The sequence below is a fragment of the Macrotis lagotis genome, chromosome 2 (assembly GCF_037893015.1).
Source record: "Macrotis lagotis isolate mMagLag1 chromosome 2, bilby.v1.9.chrom.fasta, whole genome shotgun sequence".
Taxonomy (NCBI): domain Eukaryota; kingdom Metazoa; phylum Chordata; class Mammalia; order Peramelemorphia; family Peramelidae; genus Macrotis; species Macrotis lagotis.
In genome coordinates, this window is record NC_133659.1 from 127,990,060 (window position 1) to 128,009,900 (window position 19,841).

Genomic DNA, 19,841 nt, shown 5'->3' on the forward strand with positions numbered 1-19,841 from the left:
ACAGTCCTTGGCAGTTTCAAAATGCTTTACACATCCTATTTGATCCTCACAACAACCCCAGGAGTTAAATGTCACAACTGTTTCTTATTGTCCACATTTTCAGAGGAGGAAACTGAGACTGAAAAAAAAACTTGGCTATGAAGAACATTGACCTATATTCTTTCTTTTCATTCCTCCTGTCAGACTTGAGCCCTATAGCAATAGCATGTGAAGAATGTTTCTGTCCAATAAATGGCAGACCCTGAAAAGGCAAAGAGGAAAAATCTAGAGGAAGAAGGAACTCAATATTGTAGAAGTATCTGAGGCTGGATTTGAAGTTTGGGATCCATGTTCTAGCCACTGTACCTATCACCTCCCTGCAACCCTGGAACAGTATCAGGGTGTATATTAACCACCATTCTTGAACCCAATTTGAATTAGTACTATGTCTAGATTTTGGGGGTCCTTCCATTAAATGAACAAAATAATTGATCAAGATTTACCCACTGCAATCCCTGCACTTGGCAGCAAAATTCCTCTCTAGATGTAATAGGTCATACTGGATAGAGAGTTGGCCTTAAGATCAAGATTAAGGTTCAAGTGTCCAAAACTTGACTGTGTGACTGACTGTGTGACTCCTATGCAGGTCATTTACCCAGTCAACAATCTAGGCAATTTTTCTCTTTTTTTCTTTTGCAAATAATATTTATGGTTCCCCCTCCCCCCAATTACATGTCAAAACAATTTCTAACATTCTTTTGTTTTTAAGTTTTTGAGTTCCAAATTTTCTCTCTCCCCCCTCCCTGAGATGGTAAGCAATCTGATACAGGTTCTTTATGTGCAATCAGTTAAAACATTTCCATATTAGGCATTTTGTGGAAGAAAATTTAAATTAAAAAAAAAAGAATGCAAGGCCAGAATAGGGTTTTATTCTTACTCTCTGCAATAATAGTCCAAATGAATACATTATTCCCTTTATACAACAATTCTGTAAGTTTCCAATGTTCTCTTCATTTATGTATGTGTGTGGATAATTATCCCTGTGACTTTTTTTCCCTGTATCCAACTCCCCAGGTAGAAAATTTCAACCAAACAGATCTACAATTTCTCTATAACATTCTGGTCTTGATGCTTGGGGCAAGCTTGGCCCAAGACCAGGTCTTTTAAATTCCAAGGTCTCTCATCTTCCAAATTGCCTCTGAATTTCCCTTTTTACAGGTGAGGAAACTGAGGCTTAGAGAAGCAATAGAAGAACAGATCAAGAGCTGAAATTAGAAATTTTCTAGAATCCAAATCCCTAATAAGGATGAGAAAAAATGAAGGACCAGAAAAAAGTTTTTTTACTCAAATAAGAATGAGATCAAGGATTCTAGCTCAGGATTCTTCATTCCTCCCACTGCACTATGCTACCTGAATTCACCTTTTAATTCATGTGTTGAATTGGGGGTTTCATGTCACCAGACTATGTTCACAACATCAACTTTCCCCAACTCTTAGCTACACGGTCCTCAATTGAGATTATCTTCCAATTACTCTGTATGTATCTTGTATTGCATAGTTGTTAAATGTTTCCCTCATTAGAATATTGACTCTTCAAGGTCAGAAAATGTTTTTGCTCTCCTCATTATCCCCAGAGGTTACTTGGCACAGCAGCACATAAATAATCACTTATGTTTTTTTGATCAATTTTACTTGAAGACTTCAGGTGAAAAGAAGTCCATCATCTTCCAAAGAAGCCATTATACTTCTGAGACAGTTCTAATTGTTAGGAAGCTTTTCCTTAACTTCTGACTGGCTCACTTCAATCCTTAATTTAATAAGATAATGATTTTTGTTCACTAGGTTTTAAGTGTAAGGTAGAGAATTTGCCTTAACTAACCTACCCCTTGTATACCCCAGGGGTGTGCTGATAAAGTACCAGGCTCTCTGAAAGAACACTTAGATTTAATCCACATTATAAATATTTCTTCATGACTTTCTTTTTTCCCCCTTTTTTATTTTTAAATCACAAGCAAAGATAATTTTGAACATTCATCCTTTTGCAAGCTTTTGTATTCCATATTTTTCTACCATCCTTCCTCCTTATCCCCTCCCCATGCCAGCAAACAATATGATATAAATTGGACATGTAAATATTGCATTTAAAATATTTCTATATTAGTCAAGTTGTGGAGAAAAACTAGAACTTAAAAGGGAAAAAACTTGAGAAAGGAAAAACATAAAAGAAAAAACTAAAATAAGTTTTAAAAAGAGAATATCACTTACTTTTCTCTACAATGAGAAACCATAGTTTTTTCCTCTGCATGTGGATGACAGTTTCCTTAACAGATCTCTCAGAATTGTCTTTGATCACCCAACTTCTGGGAGGAGTTGTACTGATCATAGTTGATCATCCCACAATATAGCTATTAGTGTGTATAAAGTTCTCCTGGTTCTGCTCACTTCACTCAGCATCGTTCATGCAAATCTTTTCAGGCTTTTCTGAAATCCAGTGTTCATGATTTCTTACAGAACAATAGTACTCTATAACATTCATGTACCATAAATTGTTCAGTCATTCCCTAATTGATAGACATCCCCTCAAATTCCAATTCTTTGCCACCACAAAAAGGACTGCTATAAATATTTTTGTACATGTAGGTCTTTCCCCATTTTTTATGAGCTCTTGGATATAGACCTAATTGTGGTATTATTGGATCAAAGGGAATGCACAGTTTTCTTGCCCTTTGGGTATAGCTCCAAATGGTCTTCATAATGGTTGGATCAGTTCACAACTCCACCAACAATGCACTAGTGTCCCAGTTTTCCCACATTTTCTCCAAGATGGATCATTTACCTTTTTTTCATTTATAGCCAATCTGATAGGTATGAGATGGTACCTCAGAATTGCTTTAATTTGCATGCCTATAACCAACAATGGTTTGGATCATTTTTTTCCATATCAGTATAGATAGTTTTAATTTCTTTATCTGAAAACTTCTTATTCGTATCCTTTGATCACTTATCAGCCAAAAAAATGCTTTCTCTTCTTATAAATTTGACTCAGTTCTCTCTATATTGCCTATGGATATCTCCTATTATGTCTAAATCCTGTACCTATTTGTACCTTATCTTGTATATTTGTGAGATGTTGGTCTATGCCTAATTTTTGCTATACTATTTTTTAGTTTTCCCAGCAGTTTTTGTCAAATAGTAAGTTCTTAATCCAGAAGCTGGAGCCTTTGGGTTTATCAAACATAAATCACTATGGTCATTTACTACTGTTTCTTTTATTTAATCTATTTATTTGTTATCTATTTATTTAAGGCAATGGGATTACATGATTTGAGCTAAAGTCCTGCTGACTCCAGGGCTAGTGCGCTATCCACTGCAATACCTAGCTGCCCCTACTGTTCCTTTTGCATCTAGTCTATTCCACCGATCCACTTCTATATTTCTAAACCTTTGGATGACTGTTGCTTGATGTACATGGGGTATGGTTAAGCCACCTCTCTTTTGCATTATTTTTCCTTCATTTCCTTCATATCCTTGATCTATTTGTTGTTCCAAACGAATTATTATTTTTTTCTAGTTCTGTAAAGTAGGGTTTTGCTCGTTTGATTAGTATGGCACTGAGTAATTTAATTTGGGTAGAATTGTCATTAGCTGGGCCTAGGCTCGAGCAATCGACATTTTTCCAGTTGTTTGGGTTTGACTTTATTTGTGTGAAGTGCTTTGTAATTGTGGTCATCTGTTTTCTGGGTTGTCTTGGGAGGTAGATTCCCAGGTACTCAGTATTCCTTAAGTGCGGACAAAATCTAGGGTTGGAATGTAAATCTGTATTTTCCACATTTTTCTCCACTTCCTTCTGCCCTCTAGACCAACAGCCAGCTTGAGGGCAGGGGCTGTGGCGCCTCCTCGAGCACCGGCCGCAGCGGGCCGCGCAGCGGGCACAGTGTCCGCACAGTGCCGGACGCCGGCTTGGGGACAAGCCCAGGGCGGCCCCGGCTGCAGGGTGACCCGTGCAGAGCGCAGGGACGGGGGGTCTGGAAGGGGCGCCTCTCCCAGCGGGGAGCATTGTGAAGTGCTGGGGCGTCACAGGCCCCGCGGCCGCCCTCCGGGATGGGGCGGGGGGAGGCCGGGATTCCTCAAGGCCCCGCCGGACGGTCCGGAGGCTCCGCGGCGCCTCCGCTAGGACCGCAGACGAGGCCCGGGGAGCAGCTCTGCAGAGGCCCGGGGGATGGAGGGCCCGGGCCGCTTCTCGCCGCTGCCCTACCTGGAGCTCTATGAGCGCGAGGCGCCGGGCCAGGCCCCGACGGGCCGCCGGGCCTCGGAGCCGGCCTCGGGGCAGCAGCGGCGCCTCTTCCCCAGCTCGCCGCGGGGGAGCCGCAGTCTGACCGACGTGAGCGGGCGGCGCCCGGGGCCCTCCCGCAGGCAGCTGCGGCCCGAGGAGGACGGCGACTTGGCCCTCAAGGCCTGGCGCCCGGGGCGGCCCGGCTGCGGCCTGGCCTGGCAGCCGCCGGGGCGGGCCCCCGCGGGGAGCAAGGACGCGCCCGCGCCCGCCCCGCGCGGAGCCCTGGCGCTGGAGCCGGAGGCGAGCGGCGATCAATGGGCCACGGCCGTGGACCGCGGCTTCGGCCACGGGCTCTCCCCGTCCGGCTCCTCGGAGAAGTCGGCCCCGTCCCGGGCCCCGGCCTCCGCCCAGGAGCCGCGCGGCAAGGCCCTGGGGGCCGGCAAGGAGCCCGAGCCCGTCCTGGACCCGAAGGACCAGGCCAGGCTCCCCGCCCGGGATAAGAAGATCGTGGGCCTGATGCTGGAGCGGCTGAACAAGGCCAAGAGGATCCAGGAGCTGCAGCAGCAGGCGGCCGAGGCCTGGGAGGAGGTGAAGCGCTGCAACGCGCGCTTCCAGGTGCTGCTGGAGCGGGAGCGCCGACAGCAGCTGTGCCGGAGCCGGGAGCAGTGGCAGCGCCAGAAGGAGGAGCGGCGGGCGCGGGTCGGCAAGGAGCAGCAGCAGCGGCAGCGGGCCTGGGAGAAGGAGATGGCGCTGCGCGACGGCAGGTGGCAGCGGCAGGTCCGGGAGCAGGAGAGCCGGCGCCGAGAGAAGCTGGCCCGGGCCCGCGAGCAGGCCGCCACTAGGAAGCAGCGCCAGGAGCAGCGGCTGGGTGAGCAGGAGCCCCGGGAGCCGGCGGGCCAGGCCGGCCCCAAGAGGCAGCCGCCGCCGCAGAGCTCGGAGGGCCCGAAGAAGCCGCCGCCGCCGCCGCCGCCCGAGAGCGGCCTGGCCGCCGCCGCCAGCCACCAGTTCCGAAAGGTCCTGCTGGACAGCCAGCACAGGGCCGAGGACGTGCTGCGCAGGCTGGCACTGGAGCAGCGATGCCAGAGGTCTGGAGAGGTCCGCCGGCGCCGGCTGGAGGAGAGGCAGCGCCAGCTGAAGGAGAAGGCCCAGAGGGAGGAAGAGCATCTGCTCCTGGCCAAGTGGAGGGCCGAGGAGACGGAGGAGCAGAGGACGCTGCGCAAGAAGGTGCTGGCCGAGCTGGCCGAGCTGAAGATCCAGCAGGCCAGAGAGAACGTGCACAAGAGCATCAAGGACAAGGCCGAGCGCATCCGCGAGTTCAACTTCCTTCGGGAGAAGAACCACCACTACCTGAGGCAGAGAGCCGAGGAGGAGGCCGAGAGCCACCTGGAAGAGGTCCGGGAGGCCATCAGGAGGAAGGAGCAGAAGATGGACCGCCTCTCCCGAGAGAAGGGCGCCAGCCTGCAGGAGGCCCGAAGGACCGCCCAGGCCTCCTTGCAGCTGAGGGAGAAAGTCAGAGCCCTGCGGGCCTCCTTTGACAGCCTGGCCTGGGAAGCCCAGCTCGGGGCCAGCCCGCACCGAGGCAGCCGCTGAGCCTTGGCCGGGCCGGACACCGCCCGGATGCCCATGGAAGGCATTCGTCTGATGACCCGCCCGGAACCTGGCACTGATATAAAGTGGGTTTGAACCTGTATCTGTGACCTCCTTCCTCTTGTAATGAGCCTTTTTTAAAGGGGGGGGTGGGGGCAAAGGATAGTTTGGGGGAAATTAACCGTATGTTTTCTATTTAGGTGGAACTTTTTGTTTGTTTGGAGGCAGTGGGGCTAAGTAGCTTAACTTTATTTTTTTCTTTTCCTTTGAATGAACCTTAACTATTTTTTAATTTTTTTTGGGGGGGGGTTAAGTAACTTACCCAGGGTGGATGTGACTTCACCCAAATCCTCCTGACTCCAGGACCTGTGCTTTATCCACCGTGCCACCTAGTTGTCCCTATTATTTAGCACTTTTTTTTGTTGTTTTTATTGGGTTTTTTTTTCCAAGACAAGGGGGTTTGTGACTTACCCAAATCAGTATTAGTGTCTATGTACTCAAGTCTTCCTGACTTGAGGGCTGGTGCTCTATCTACTGAGCCCCTATTTAGCTTTTAAAAACCTTATTTTGAATGGGAAAAAAATACTGGTTCTTATGACTTCATCATGCTTCCTTAGAAGCCCAAGTTTTCATTCTCTGCCTCTCTCACATAATTTTCTTTGTTTCTTCCCTGCTGCCAACAATGTGCCTAGCCCTTCCCAATCTTAAAAAAGAAAACAAAAAAACCCCTTTCACTTGATCTTGCCACTCCAAATATATCTTTCTTTTCTCCCTTTCACAGACAAATATATGGAGAGAGTCTCCAGATCTCCACTTCCTTCTCATTTATTCTTAACCTCTTCCTTGCAGTCTGGCCTCTGATATATATTCACTCTACTGAAATTGTACCCTCCTGGCTCTTAGCTGATAAATCTGATGAGAAAACAGTCCTCATTTTCATGAAGATACAGCTTTAACTTTGACACTGAGCCACCCCAGCCCTCAAAACCCTTTTCTCCCTTGGTATCCATCTTTCTTTTCTCTTGTTCTTGGTTTTCTTCCTACCAATCTGACCACAGTCCCCTTTACAGTTTCAAATCCATCTCTACTTCCTACCCCCAACATTGATGGTCCTCAAGATTCTATCCTTGAATCTTCTTCTGTGGTCAAGAACTCTTCATAATCTCATCACCTTCCATGATAAATAAGAACCTCTAAGCCAATAAATACAAAATCTATATAACCTGCTCTAAATCTCTCTATCGAACTACAATCCTGCATTATTTAGAGCAGTTTGTAACCTTTTGTCTCATGGATGAATTGGCAATCTGGTGAAATCTATAGACGCCCTTCTCAGACTAATGGTTTGTTGTCTACATTCATAATGGAAGGAAAAGCTAAATTTCAAATAGAGGTTAGTGAAAATGAGAATGTATTTTTTCCCTTACAAATTCACAGACTTCTCGAAATCTAACCATGGATTTCTAGATTAAGAACCACTTATTTAGAAACTCTTATACATCTTTACCCAGATTGCATCTTGTTCATAATATGTCTAAAATAGAATCCCTAATTTCTCCCTCACTAAGCGTACCTCTCCTCCAAACTTCCCTATCTTTATCCAGGGTGCAACTCTCCTCTTAGTCACACAGATTTATAATTTCAGTCATTCATTCTTCACCCCCACATTCAGTCACTTGCCAAACTTTGTCTCTTTAAAAAAAAAACCCAACTTCTCCAACATCCCTTTAAATCTGTTCCTTTTGGAACAGCCATCAACCCTAATTCAGACACTCATCACTTCCCTCACTTATATTACTGTAATAACCTATTAATTGGACTCAAAGTTTCCCACTTTCTCCATTCTCCAAACCATTTGCAGAGCTGTTCCCTTAGTTACTGTTCTATTTCCAAAATTTACCTTGAATTTTGTACTTGTTTTATCCCACTTAACAAACTAGGCTTCTTGGGAGCAGGTGTCATTGTATCCTCAGGATCTAACAATGTCTTCACATTATAGTTGCTTAATAAATAATTGTTGAATTGAATGCAAAAAAGTTTCTTGACAAAAGACAGTTTGCAAAGAAAAGATTTGCTGCCTGACTCAGACTTTATATTCTAACATTTAATGTCATATGATTCTATGATTCTTCTCTGGATTGTCATCCTTTTCACTGTCTTAGCTTTCTCTCTAGCTCGTCTTATGATCTCAATGGATAAATAGTCCATTGACAATTCTTTGCCAGATGCAGTATGTTTGAACTGTGACATCTTAACCTTCTCTTAACTTCACCTTGCTTCTCAGGAGGGTCAGGTGCCTTTGTTCTTCTCTGCCCTGTTTTTTGGAGCAACATTCCCTTAAGTTCTCTTCTGACTTTACAAAAGAGGCATATGATAATATTATGCCTGCCCCTACTGCTTCTAATTAACCCATGGAGACTGTCTTGAGCATGGCACAGCAGGCTCTTTTTCTATATTAGAAGTCAGACTATTTTATGATACAGACAGTCCATGTAAAATCAAGTTAGCCTATCAAAAATACAGTTAATACAGTACAAGAAAAATAAACATTTCATCCCCCAAAGTAGCATATTACAATATGTGCTTAAATAGGTATTGGAGAAATAAAAAATGAATTTGTTTGGAAGTCTGTTGTGATAGCAAGGTTTCATTTGTTCCTAATCAAATACAACAGTGAAATATAATAGAGATATCCCTATAATACTCAATAGTCTAGTTGAAACCCCCTATCTCTCTGCTGTGACTATTGTAGTAGTCTCCTAATTGATCATCTTGGCTCCAATGTCTTTTCCCTTTTATAATTCATACTATACAACCCTGCTAGAATATCATCATAAACCAACAGTTGGAAAGGACTTTAAGAGGCAGATGAATCTTTTTTTTCTTAATAGATCTCTTTTTCCCTCTTTATTTCCTTGGTCAAAAAATCTTCAGTGGCTCTCCAGTATCTACAGAAGTCCAATTCTTTTCTTGGCATTTAAGGACTTTCGTAGTTCAACCTCCTCATTTCTTTCCACTCTTATTTCTAAATCTAGTATCACATGATGCCTTCAACTTTCTTGCTGCAGATAAATCTATTTTTTATCCCTTGGAAGTATAATATATTCCCAGTGGGGCCTGGAATTTGATCTGCCTGGAATGTTGACTTCCATTCTTTCTAAATATTACCTTTTCCTTCAAAGTTCATATGAAGTTCTACCTCTGTGAGACTTTCTTGAATAGCACTATCCTTTAGTGATCTTCTGCAGAGTTCTGGTGAAACTAATTACCTATACCACTCACTCAGTACTTTTTACATGCTACCTTGGTCAGGACATGTAATTTTGTCATCTTTAGTGTGACAAAATACTAAATGTGGAAATTTATCTGCAACTTTTAGTTTCAGAGAATTTGGCCTGAACCCTGAGAGATTTAGGTTCTTTATTCTTTTTTATTATATCATTATATTATAATATAATTATATATAATAATTATAATGGTTTATTATATTTGTAGATAGCTAATATCTATCAAAAACAGGACTTGAAATCATGTTTTCCAGGCTTTAACACTATCTTGTATTATGACATATAATGCCTTTATATTATTAACTTTTGCATGTTTATCCTATAGTCTCAACTAAATTTCAAGAACCATATCATAGATTTCTTTGTGCCCAAGACACTGTGTACTGCCATCATGCCCAGGACAAGTAGGTTCCCAGTAAATATTGGTTGATGATGTCAGATCCTGAAGTCTGACACCTTTGGGACAGAAGCACAATTAGGTGAACCAGGTAATGTGAAATGCTTTGTTTTTTCAGGAGAATATGAGAATAATTGTGGTGGCTTAGGATTTGGCAACAATGAAAAAAAGATGTAACTTGAATGGAGGCAAGATGTAATCTATGATTCTGTTTGTTACTCTCTGTGAAAAAATATTTTGGTTAGGTTGGGTTTAACTTAACCTAGCAATGATCCAGGTTACATTTATCTAGAGGATTTAAAGTAAGCTACTTTTCACTGACTCAAGTAGGATTGAAATGTCTTCTCATTAATAGATTGTTTTTTCTTTGTTTTTTTTGTTTACACATTACTAAAATATTCTTGTTTAAGAGTAAACATAATACCCCTCCCCCACAAAAATATAAAACCTTATGAGGAATAAAGTAAAAGAAAGAGAAAAAATGTGTTTCAGTCTGTGTTCTGATACCATCAGCTCTGTCTTGGGTGGATCATATCCTTTGCCATAAGTCCATCACAAAAGTTACTTCCATATTTTTCCACAGTTGCTGTTGCTGATTATAATTCCCTCCACCCATTCCTCCCCACTACTATCTATTATATTTTCGCTCTCCTTTCACTCTGTCTAAAATGTGCTGTAGAGGAGCTGAGTGGCGCAGCAGACAGAGCACCCACCCTGGGGCCAAGAGACCCCAAGCCCACATACCACTTCAGAGACCCAGCAATCACCTGGCCCTGTGGTCCCGCACAGGCCCCCAATCCCAGCACCTTGAAAAAAGTAAAAAAAAAATGTGTTATATCTGACTATTCTCTCCTATGATCTACCCTGTCTTCTATCACCCACATTCCCCCCTTCCCCCTGTCCCCCTTCTCTCCTTTTTTCTCTAGATGTCTATACCCTATTGAGTGTGCATGCTGTTTCCTCTCTGAGTCATTTCTGATGAGAGTGAAGGTTCCTTTATTCCCCCTTACCTTTCCCTTTCCATACCATTGCAAAAGCTCATTGTAATAAAAAAAATTTTATTATATGAAATATCTTAGCCTATTCTACCTCTCCTTTCTCTTACTCCCAGTATATTTCCCTGTTAGCCACAGACTCCATTTTTACAATATATTATATCTTCAAATTCAGCTCTCTCCTGTGCTTCGTCTATAAAAGCTCCTCCTATCTGCTCTATTAAATGAGAAGGTTCATATGAGTATTATCAGTATGATTTTTTTCCATGCAGGAATACATGCAATTCATCATTAAGTCCCTCATAATTTACCCTTCTCCTCCACTCTATGCTTCACCTGAGTCCTGTACTTGAAGGTCAAACTTTCTGTTCAGCTCTCCTCATTTCAACAGGAATATTTGAAATTCCCATTTCACTGAAAGTCCATCTTTTCCCCTCGAAGAAGATGTTCAGTTTTGCTGGATAGTTGATTCTCAATTGCATTCCGAGCTCTTTTGCCTTATAGTATATTATATTGCAAACCCATATTGTAGTTGTTGCTAAGTCCTGTGTGATCCTGACTGCAGCTCCACAATATTTGAATTGTATCCTTCTGGCTGCTTGTAATATTTTCTCTTTGACTTGGGAGTTCTGGAAGTTGGCTATAATATTCCTGGGGGTTGTTTTTTGGGGGGGAGGATCTCTTTCCCAGGGAGATCAGTGGATTCTCTCAATTTCTATTTTTGCCCTGTGCTTCTAGGATATCAGGGCAATTTTCCTGTAGGAATTCTTTAAAAATGAGGTCAAGGCTCTTTTCCTGATCATGATTTTCAGGTATCCCAATAATTTTTAAATTATCTTTCCTGAATCTGTTTTCCAGATCAGTTGTTTTTTTCAATGAGATATTTCACATTTTCTTCTAATTTTTCATTCTTTTAGTATTGAACTATTGTGTCTTGATTTCTCGTAAAGTCATGAACTTCCTTTAGCTCCATTCTATATCTGAAGGATTTGTTTTCCTCAGAGCTTTCTTATCTCCTTTTCTATCTGAGCAATTCTACCTTTTAAAGAATTCTTCTCCTCAATAACCTTTTGAACTGTCTTATCCATTTGACCTAAGCTGGTTTTTAACATGTTATTTTCTTCAGCATTTTTTGGATCTCCTTGACTAAGCTGCTGACTTCTTTTTCATGTTTTTCCTGCATCTCTCTCATTTCTTTTCCCAATTTTTCTTCTACCTCCCTTACTTGATTTTCAAAATATTTTTTGAGCTCTGTCATAGCCTGAGCCCACCTTCTATATATCTTGGAATCTTTAGATACAGAAACTTGTACTTCCTCATCTTCAGATTGAGTATTTTGATCCTCCATGGGATCATAAAGTAATCGTCAGTGGTCTGGTTCCTTTTTGTTCCTGTTTACTCATTTCCCCACCTGTGCCTGGTTTGGGGGTGCTTCCTGAGCTTTTCAGCATTATTGGGACACCCCCACAAGGACCTCAATGTGTGAGGCTCTGACTGCTGAATGACTGTTGAATAGCCACAAGCACACCTTTTTTGCCATGGGGCTAAGGGGAGGGTTCCCTGCTCTATGGGGTGTCTAGATTGTGATCATGAACTGAATGTGGTCAGACCCCAAGAGCCCTGGTCCAGGGACAGAGGACAGAGCTCGGAAGTCTCCTTGTACCTTGCCTTCAGTGGGCTGAACACTCAGGGTGCAGCTGCTTGGAGGCTCCTGCTGGGCAGCTCCACAAGTCTGCTCCCATTTCCTGGTTCTGGGCTGCCAAGGCTGAGCTGAGTGCAGCGATTGTGCAGAGAGCCTGGACTTTGCAGAGTGCTGCGGCTGTGCTGAGGGCCTGGGCTTCGCATTCATTCTGGCAGAGGTCTCCCTGGTGATCTTCCAAGTTGTACTTGGTGCTGCCTGAAGTGCAGGTCAGGAAATTGCTTCTGCTGTCAGGAGCTAGTGCTCCCAGATGCCCTGAGGCTGTTCCTGGGAGGCTGAAGTTCCTTTACTATGGAGGGGCTGCCCCTCTAACCCCATGGAACAAAGTTTTTCCACTATTTTCCAGGTTACCTTGGACTGGAGAGTTGCCTCACTGGATCTTTCTATGGGTTCTGTCTCTCAAAAATTTAGTTAGAATCATAATTTTAAGGTTTTTAAAATATTTTTGGAGAGAGCACCTAAGAGAGGCTCATCTTGGCTCCACCTCCCCCATTAATTGATTGTTAATTCTACTTTTATCCTTTGCTAATATTTCGCAAATAGTTGTTTCAGTCCAAGATCTTGCACTAATAAACTCTCAAACAAACCAAAAGCCTTCTTGATTCAAATATTTCTGATTCTTTGAGAAACTAAGTTTGACCATTTGGGCCTTTAAAAATATCAGAACATTGCTACCTTTCTACCTAGTTACATCTAGTCTCAAGTTTCAAAGTCTAATTATACTTCAAGCCTGAATTACTCTGTTTCTGGTTTTTCTGAAATAGAAATTATTATTATTTTGCTTTGATATTGCAGATGTTCTAAATTAAATGAATTTGAATATAAATTTATTTACAAGTTTATTTTTTGAGATTAAGTAGAAATTGTTGTGTTCTCAAAAACAAATGATTCTGGGAGTTTAGAATCTTATTTTCCATTTGAGACCTACCAGAGCAGAATCTAAGATGTAATGTTCTGCATAAATGTCCTGAATTGGCAGAAGGCAGGGCCTTTCCTCTTTCTCTTTTATGACAGACAGAAACTGGACTTGTGAATCATTAGTATAAAGAACTCCTATATAAGGAAATTCCCTCCACCGATGCATGTTGGTACCCTTAGTGCTAGTTATGATCCTGGAGAAGTCTCAAGAGTACTGAGAGGTTAAATCACTGGATCATAGATTTTGAGACAAGTAAGATAACTCAGAGGCCATGGAATCCCCTATCCTATAACTGAAACTTGAAGATGAAGTGATTTGGTTAACTCAAATAGCCAGTATTTATCAGAAATGGAATCCCCTATCCTATAACTGAAACTTGAAGATGAAGTGATTTGGTTAACTCACATAGCCAGTATTTATCAGAAATGGGACTTGAAACTTCAAATCTTCCTGATTTTCAGGTCAGCTCTCTTGACTATCCTGAGCTATTTTTCTTAAAAGCTTTGAGGTGTTTGTGGTAGAGTCAACAAGGTATTCAAATGACTGAGAGGAGTTACTTAGGTAAGCCCCACACCATCAACAAACCTTATAGGGCATTTCACTGAAGCTCATTATTGGTGTAAGGCTGACCTAACTTCTTTTGTAGTCATTTGCATATGGTCCTTCCAGAATATGTCATCTATTTCTTAAGTATCTCTTCTGTGATCAGAAGTGATTAAAAAAATAATAAGGTAGACAGAAAGAATATTAAGACTTTGAAGTCAGAGATTTTAAAAGGTAGTTGGGAAAGACAAGATATTGATATATGAAATAACCAAAGAGTAATTAAAAGATATGTAGGTATATATGTGTTGGAATGAAAGAAAGAAAAAACTTGAGTGTTACATTAATGTCCTTGTGATATTAAAACAACTAGTGTCCTGAATGGATCTACTGCAGAGAGAGAACTTATGGAATAAATGAATGAAAAAGCATTTAATGAGGACTTACTATGTGCCAATCACTGTTTTAGATTCTGGAAGTACAAAAGCAAATTGACAATAATAGTACCTCCTTTCAGTTATCTTATATTTTAGTTATTGAGAGTGCAACATGTAGGGAAATGGTGGTTAAGGAAAAATGTTACAATTCTTTTGATTTGATTATTGTACCCAGAGCAAGAAATAGGAATGGGTATGGTGGGGCAGAGAGGAAATTTGGCTTCAGGGTAAATTGTATGCCCTAGGATTTACTGGAGAATGTCTGGTTTTGGAGGAAGCATCTGGGGTTTACTAAATATAATAGTCTAAGTGAATTTTTACCCATTCATTAATCAGGACTGTTCGTCCCTAGAGGGGAACTTCAAAACTAAGTAAATTAACTTCCAGGGAGGGATGGGGAGGCTTGAATTCTGGAGATACATTCCCAAGGGTTCCAATCCAGGTGGGAAGATGGGGGAGGTCATATGGGAAGAAAGTGAATTGCTGAGACAATGCAAATGGTGGGGTGGGATAGAAAGATATGGACAGGAACTATACAAGATTAGAAGATAGTGGGGAAGGATGGAAGGGGAGGTTTGGTTGCCATCAGCACAGATGGAGGGAGTAGGAGTCTGCATTATTGTTGAAGACATGTCCATTCAAGTTTCTAAATGAGTATTAATATTATAGAAATAAGTTCTATTTTCTAAATAAGGGAGATATTTTTCAGCCCCCAAGAGATAATTGTTGGTATGTTTTATTGTTATATTTCAAGTCAACTATGTATGTGGACAAAAATTGACTGAAAAGCTAAAGATATGAGCTGGAAGCCTTTCTACCCTGGGATAATAATCATTTATCTCTTTTATATCCCACTTTGCTGAAATATAGCACTCTGCATATATTATTTGATTTGATCCCTAAAATGATTCCATAATGTAGGTAGTACAAATATGTTTATACCTTTGCATAATTTAGAGAGTTGCCTGAGGCTCATAGGCTTGACTATGGTCATCCAGCTAGTAAAAATCAGAAGTAGGATTTGTACATCTGACCCAGTCTTGTTCTCTATTCTCAGTGATGTGAATTATTATTTTACCGAATATTTTCATTAACTCTATCTTTTTTCTTTTTTCTTTTTTATATTTAATATTTATTTATTCTCATTTTGTACAAATTTTTTATACATTAATAAAATATTCTTGTTTAAGAGTAAACAAAATACCCCCTCTCCATGAAAAAATATAGACTCACTTGAGCAATAAAAGTAAAGGGGAGAGAAAAAAATTAAAATTAAAAAAATAAATAATAGTAATAATTGTAGGTATGGCCAGGTGGTGCAATGGACAGAGCACCAGCCCTGGAGCCATGAGCACCCAAGCCTACATCTGGCCGTACACCCAACAATCACCCAGCTGTGTGACATGCAAGCCACCTGAACCTCACTGCCCTGCAAAAACCAAAAAAAAAAAAAAAAAAAAGGAAAAAAACCCAAAATAAAATAAAATAAAATGGTAACAATAATAGGGGTGGCTAGGTGGCGGACAGAGCATTGGCCCTTGAGCCAGGAGCACCTGGGTACAAATCCGGCCTCAGACACCCAACGATCACCCTGCTATGTGGCCCCAGGTGGGCCACCCAGCCTCATTTGCCCTGCACCCCCCAAAATAATCATAATGAAAAATGTGCTTGAGTCTTTGTTCCAACAACAACAACTCTGTCGCAGGTGGGTCACATTCTTTATGATAAGTCCATGGCAAAAGTTACTTCCATATTTTTCCACTGTTGTCATTGCTGATCGCAACTCCCTCCATTCGTATACCCCCACTACCATATATTTTATTTTCTCTCTCCTTTCACTCTGACTCTGCTGTAGGGTAGCTGAGTGGCACAGCAGACTGATCCCTGATCCTGGGGCCAAGAGGCCCTGAGCCCCCATACCACCCCTTAGGCCCAGCATCCACCTGACCCTATGTTCCCGGACAGGCCATCCAATCCCAGACCCTTGCAAGAAGTAAAAAAGAAAATGTGTTATATCTGACCATTCTCCCCCCATGGTCCATCTTCTCCTCCATCACTCACATCAACCCCCCTTCCCCCTGTCCCCACCTCCTCCTTACTCCAGATGTCTATACCCCATTGAGTATATATGCTGTTTCCTCTCCTAGCTACCTCTGATGAGAGCAAAGATTCCTTCATTCCCCCTTGTCTTTTCCCCTTCCATATCATTGCAGTAGCTCATTGTAATAAAGAAAAATCTTATTATGTGAAATATCTTGGCCTATTCCCCCTCTCCTATTTCTCCCATTACATTTCCCTTTTTTCTATTGACTCCATTTTTACTCCATATTTGATCTTTGAATTCAGCTTTCTCCTGTGCTTCAACTCCAAAACTCCCTCTACCTGCTCTATTAACTGAGAAGGTTCATATGAGTGTTATCAGTGTCATTTTTCTATGCAGGAATACATGCAGTTCATCATCATTAAGTCCCTCATATTTTCCCCCTTTCCTCCAATATCTATGCTTCACCTGAGTCCTGTATCTGAAGATCAAACCTTCTGTTCAGCTCTGGCCATTCCAATAGGAACATTTGAATTTCCCCTGGCTCATTGAAAGTCCATCTTTTTTCCCTGGAAGAGGACATTCAGCCTTGCTGGGTAGTTGATTCTCAGTTGCATTCTAAGCTCTTTTGCCTTCCAGTATATTATATTCCAAGCCCTACAAGCTTCCAGTGTAGTTGCTGCTAAGTCCTGTGTGATCCTGACTGCAGATCCATGATATTTGAACTGTGTCCTTCTGGCTGCTTGTAATATTTTCTCTTTGACTTGGGAGTTCTGGAATTTGGCTATAATATTCCTAGGGGTTGGTTTTTTTGGGATCTCTTTCTCGGGGGGATCAGTGGATTTTCTCCATTTCTATTTTGCCCTCTGCTTCTAGAATATCAGGGCAATTTTCCTGTAGTAATTCTTTGAAAATGATGTCAAGGCTCTTTTCCTGATCATGACTTTCAGGTATTTCAATAATTTTTAAATTATCTTTCCTAAGTCTGTTTTCCATATCAGTTGTTTTTTCAATGAGATATTTCACATTTTCTTCTAATTTTTCATTGTTTTGGTTTTGAAGTATTGATTCCTGATTTCTGGTAAATTCATCAATCTCCCTGAATTCTATGTCTGAAGGATTTGTTCTCCTCAGAGAGTTTTCTTATCTCTTTTTCCATCTGGCCAATTTTGCTTTTTAAAGCATTCTTCTCCTCAATAACTTTTTGAACTGTTTTATCCATTTGACCTAAGCTGGTTTTTAGCATGCTATTGTCTTAAGCATTTTTTTGGATTTCCTTGACTAGGCTGCTGACTTCATTTTCATGTTTTTCCTGCATCTCTCTCCTTTCTTTTCCCAGTTTTTCTTTTAACTCCCTCATTTGATTTTCAAATTCTTTTTTGAGCTCTGTCATAGCCTAAGTCCAATTTCTATTTTTCTTGGAGTCTTTAGATGAAGGAGCTTGTGCTTCCTCATCTTCAGACTGACTATATTGATCCTTCTTGGGTTCATCGATAATGTATTTCTCAATGGTGTTTCTCTTGTTTCTCTGCTTGCTCATTTTCCCAGTCTAAGCCTGTTTTGGGGATGCTTCCTGAGCTTTTGTGACACTCCCACAAGGGTCTCAGTGTGTGAGGCTCTGTCCTCCCTCCTGGTCTGTAAATGACCACAAGCTCCCCGCCTCTGCCATGGGGCTGAGATGGCAGGGGCCCTGCTGTCCTATAGAGGGGGCCTGGACTGTGATCAGGATCTGAATGTGGTCAGAGCCCCAGAGTCCTGTTCCAGGGGCAGTGAACAGAGCTCTGCAGTCTCTCTCTCTCTTCACTCCCTCCCTAGGTTCATTGGGCTCATGTCCTGGGGGCTCCTGCTTACAGGCTGTTTCTGTTTCTTGGATCTGGAATACAGTGGCCAAGCAGCTTTCTGTGTGCCCTGAGGGCTGGGCTTCATGTGCTCACTCTGGCAGAGGTCCCCCCACTGTTCCCCCAATTTGTGCCTGTTGCTCCCTGTGGGTCAGGAAACTCCCATGCTGCTGTGAGCTGTGGCTCCCAGCTCCCTGGGACTGCCTCCAGGAGGCTGAAGTTCTTTTACTCTGTCGGGCCACCCCTCCTACCCCTGGGAGCAGAGCCTTTCTGCTCTTTTCCATGTTACCTTGAGTAGGAGAACTGCCTCATTGGGTCCCTTTGTAGGTTCTGTCTCTCGAAAATTTAGTTAGAGTCCTTAGTTTCAAAGATTTATGAGAGAGCACCTAGGACATGATCCACTCCTGTCGCCATCTTCCATTAACTCTATCTTGTAGATAAAAATACCAAAGCTAAGAAAGTTCAATGGTTGTCCAAGGACACAGAATGAGTAAGTGAAAGAAACCTAAACTGAAATCCAAGTCTCTGGGCTCCAAACTGGCTTATTCCATCTTTAATTTAGGGTCTTTATTGACTAGACCCTCCATAAGTCACTAGTTCTTTCTGCCTGTTTTGTCATGTCTTCTAATTCGAATTGATGAGACCACTGCTATTTGTATCCTAGTAGACAGGCAATGACTACAATAAATACAATACATATTTATTAACTGTAGTTGGTTGGTTGGTTCTTGTCCTTCGTTATTGAAAAAAACCAAAATGATGTCACTATGTCTGAACAAATTATAATGTGTCTGACTGGTTGATCAGACCAATATGAATTCGCAATGCTCTACCACAGACTGGGCACTGGAGAAACAAATAATAAAAGGAGAGTCTTTGCCTCAAATGGCTTATAATCTAATTGGGGAGATAAACAAAAAATGGAAATCTGGAAGGGGGTGAGGGAACCAAGGAAGAAGGACACTAGGGAGTACCTGGCATGGGGGCATCTCGTTCCATGGTATTCAAACCAGACAGAGTAGCAGATGCATAGTGGAGTGTTCTAAGAGTCCAATTTTTGCCATCTATAAAGGAATGCATTGGGGAAATTTAGCAGGTTACCTTCCAACCTTCCAAACCTAGGGGAGAGGCTGCTGAATAAGGTGGTGTTGATCAAGCCTTAAGTTAACAGCATTATGGGGAGTTTGGGGAAATGAGCTTATCCTGGGAAGAGCTTATTTTTCCATGGAGATGAAACCAGGCAGAGCAGCAGATACAAAGGAAACATATGAAACTCTTCTTACCCAAACCTTACACATTTCTGAGTAGCAGTTGGTTGTCTATGTTCTCTGACAATCTCTGAACAAGATTGTTCTCTGACAATAGAACTATTACCTCCTTTCCTGAAAGCTATAGTTCTTAAAACTCAATTTTCTTTGGCTTTTTTTATGCCTCTATTACTGAATTCTTCTGGGGCTTGTGGGTCCTTCCAAACCCCCAGATCTTTCTCAGAAAAATTTATTTGTAGTTTGCCTTTTCAGCTTTTGCGTATTGATTTTTTGTGACTAAGTATTGAACTTAACATATATCTTTACTAAAATTTCATCTGATTCAATATAGGTCTATGTTCTAGTTTAATAAGATTTTGAATCCTATCTCTGCCATCCAATGAATAGACAACCTCTGTGTCATGTAGCTAACCAACTATATGCCTTTATCCAAGTAATTGATTAAAAAGTTAAACAGAAAGTAATTGAGCTCCACCAGACATCTCCTCCAATTTGATGGTGAACCATTAAGGGATACAACTTTACAATCACTTAAACCATAGTACTCATTTGTTGAACAGTCCACTGATGTCAAACCA

At 41.9% G+C, this 19,841-nt stretch overlaps 1 protein-coding gene across 1 annotated transcript; it reads left to right on the forward strand.

The window, feature by feature from the left end:
• The first annotated feature begins 4,053 nt into the window (after window positions 1–4,053).
• Window positions 4,054–5,942, forward strand: CCDC185 (coiled-coil domain containing 185). Its single transcript, XM_074220431.1, has one exon. The coding sequence runs from the start codon at window positions 4,199–4,201 to the stop codon at window positions 5,840–5,842; it is 1,644 nt and encodes a 547-aa protein (XP_074076532.1). The 5' UTR covers window positions 4,054–4,198; the 3' UTR covers window positions 5,843–5,942.
• Window positions 5,943–19,841: the final 13,899 nt, after the last annotated feature.

Coding starts and splice junctions, on each gene's coding strand:
- CCDC185 (XM_074220431.1), top strand. CDS start 4,199: ATGGAGGGCCCGGGCCGCTTCTCGCCGCTGCCCTACCTGGAGCTCTAT.